This window comes from Rhipicephalus sanguineus, chromosome 5 (assembly GCF_013339695.2).
Source record: "Rhipicephalus sanguineus isolate Rsan-2018 chromosome 5, BIME_Rsan_1.4, whole genome shotgun sequence".
NCBI lineage: Eukaryota > Metazoa > Arthropoda > Arachnida > Ixodida > Ixodidae > Rhipicephalus > Rhipicephalus sanguineus.
In genome coordinates, this window is record NC_051180.1 from 55394598 (window position 1) to 55397430 (window position 2833).

Here is a 2833-nt window from a genome sequence, read left to right on the forward strand (position 1 = left end):
CTCTTTAATATGAGTACCTACAAACTAGCTCAGCTTTCTGTCATTCTAACCATAAGTCAGAGGCGCAGTTTATCCCTTCGTTCTTCTTTAGGGGGGGGGGGGGGCATGCTTCATCATTTGAGCAACGATGGTTGCTAGTGTGCAAGCGGTGACTTATAAAACATTTGTGCTCGTGGTGCTGCTGCAGCATCGATCAAATCGTAGATCCTCACTTACACTGTTATCACCAAGCCAGTGTCGCAAAAACTGCAAAGAAGGCTGTACGTAGATTTCAGTGCATGTTAAAGAACTCCAGGTAGTCAAAATTTTTGGCTATGATAATCATGTCGTGGTTTGGAACGTAAAACCCTAACAATTCCTATTGCAAAGAAGACTCATGCTTTGCTGTTAGCGCTCCTACGAGTAACTCTCAGCAATGGTCATGACCGTTTTTTTTTCCATGTGTTGCCATATAATTCACTGAAAAGTTTTAAAGCTATAGGTTGACCTATAGCTACCTCGAAAAGCAAAGCACTTTGAACATTACATACCCATTCGAATCATTGCGGTAGTTTTTCATCTTAGACATAGTGCTGAACTGAAAACTTTCATAACACTGATGCCATCACTTCTTTTTCAGCCTTCATGGAAAGGATACTACAAGTGTTAAATAGCATGAAGCACACCCAGCAAGCCCATTTGCAATATTTCAACGAGCTGCTAAGTAATGCCGACAGTGCAGCTCCGCACCCTCATGGCCTCCCAGTCCTGCCTTTCTCGAATGTGGCGGATGTTCTCGCGTATGAGGAGAACCTCGAGACAGACAGACAGCCAAGCTGATGATCAAATGGTAATTTCTCTGTTTCATTGCCTAAGCTCAGTATAATGTTGCCTGTCTTGTAACTACAGCATGTTGGAGTGACTAGGCATTTATAAATGCATGTGAATATTACTTATGACAGTCTGATTAATGACGTACTGTTGAATTTTTACATAGCTAGATGCGTATGACAGTTCTAAAGAATTTAAGTAAAGCTAGAAGCAAGCTTGTATTTCTTTATCACCACAAGATTACTTATGTTGCAAAACATTCAAATTAAACTGGATCCCAATGTATCTTTCTGGCTGTATATCTTCTTGTTTCTTTTTAACAGAAAAAGTACATGGCTGTACAAGAGGGAGATTCGACGAAACAGAGAAGAACACGTGTACTGCAGTCCCTCCTCAGCTGGAATGCTGCAGTGGGCTTCAGTTGGTTTGGCACAAAGGGAAAAAAAAGAATCTGTGAACTGCTCCTCTGCAAGCTGATGTGCGGTGAGTCAGGTGTAGCAAGCTTGATATAACTTGGTTTTTTGTGAAATCTTATGTCAAGCAGTATACTCAATATAGCTAGGTTGTCTATTTATACTTTGGTGCAATTAGTCCTGGTATTTACTTTCAGTTTTTAAGTGTGTAGTACTTTCGGGGCCCGGGCTGCCGTATGCTGTCATCGCTTAGCATACTGCAGGCAAAACCACGTATAACATAGCCATCTGTAGCGTAATGAGCGCGTGCTCGCACCAAGGAGGTCTTCTTCTTGTTCTTTGAGCGACTTGATGATGATATTAAGTGTGGAGCACATTAGGGGCCCGGGCTGTCATATGCTGCCATTGCTTGGCATTACGCAGGCAGAACCATGTAAAAAAATAGAAAAAAGAGGAAGAAAGTGAGAAATAGAGAGAAAGAACAGGAAAAGGTAGAAAGAAGATTAGAAATAGAAAGAAATAGATAAAGAGAGAGGAAGGAATAAATGAAAATAAAAAGAGAAGAAAAGACAGCAAGACGGAAAAGGAGGGAAAAAAAAGAGAGGCGGAAACAAAGAGAAAACCAAAGAGAAACAAATAAGGCTGCCCAGCTCCGCACTTCCTACAGGCTTGGCACCACACATGCGAAACTGCCTTAATTTCTAGAAGAGTGCCATACTGGCCCAAGTTTTGTGTGGTGTGCAAAACTTACAGGAACGATAATTTTGCTTCTATGCATGCAGGCGTGTTGACTAATGACATCCAAAACCCGAATGCGAGCCTGAAGGATGTGGAGAAGGCTGCGATGACCTGGTTCCGTCATACTGCTGAGCGGCTTGCCGCGCAACAAAAATAGTTTCTTTCTTTGTTTGTTCAACTAATAAGATAATCCTGAAGGTCAGTTATTTGCTGCAAATTCTCTGCATTGCATGTATTAAAATTTGTGTTTTTCTTCACCACTGTTTCATTCCTTCTTTGTTGTTTCTTGTTTATGTACGCCATATTCAGTGCCATCATTTTTCTGGTGCATTGTTTCTTGTGCTGAACTGAACTTTTTGTTTGCTAAAACTTAATTTTCTTACTTGCACGCTGCTTGTAGATTTAAGAGCAAAGAGTAATTAACTGCACCAATAGTCTAATGCTAAAATCAGGTCCACTACATAGTACATTGTTCAAAAAGTGCCCTTGCAGTAATCGCAAAAGCATCCGAACAAGCAAATACAACCCTGAATTCTGCACTAGTAGATGATAATTAAGCAAGTTGAGTGTGCTAGTAAAGATATTGTGTTTCAGGAAATCAAAATTTCACTTAGGCTAAGGGAACAACAGAGAAAGAAAATGATTACTTTAAGCTTTGTATTAACAGTTCCAGTGAGGAGAATGTTTCCTTATTATATATATGCGTGCCCTTTATGCATGGCAAATGTGCAGTAAAATAAAGAATTCAAACTTCTATTTCCATGAACTATATATTGTCTAAGTTACAGTGTTACATTAAACTAGTGTCATACATTTACAACAGATCCAGAAATACTACGAGTATTTTAAAAATTCATTTTTCTGTCTGAACA

At 39.8% G+C, this 2833-nt stretch overlaps 1 protein-coding gene across 1 annotated transcript; it reads left to right on the plus strand.

The window, feature by feature from the left end:
• The first annotated feature begins 624 nt into the window (after window positions 1-624).
• LOC119392847 (uncharacterized) lies at window positions 625-2180 on the plus strand. The gene is made up of 3 exons (XM_037659790.1): window positions 625-829; window positions 1134-1293; window positions 2006-2180. Exons 1-3 carry the CDS (start codon window positions 707-709, stop codon window positions 2116-2118), a joined length of 396 nt encoding a protein of 131 aa, XP_037515718.1. The 5' UTR covers window positions 625-706; the 3' UTR covers window positions 2119-2180.
• The last annotated feature ends 653 nt before the right edge of the window (window positions 2181-2833 follow it).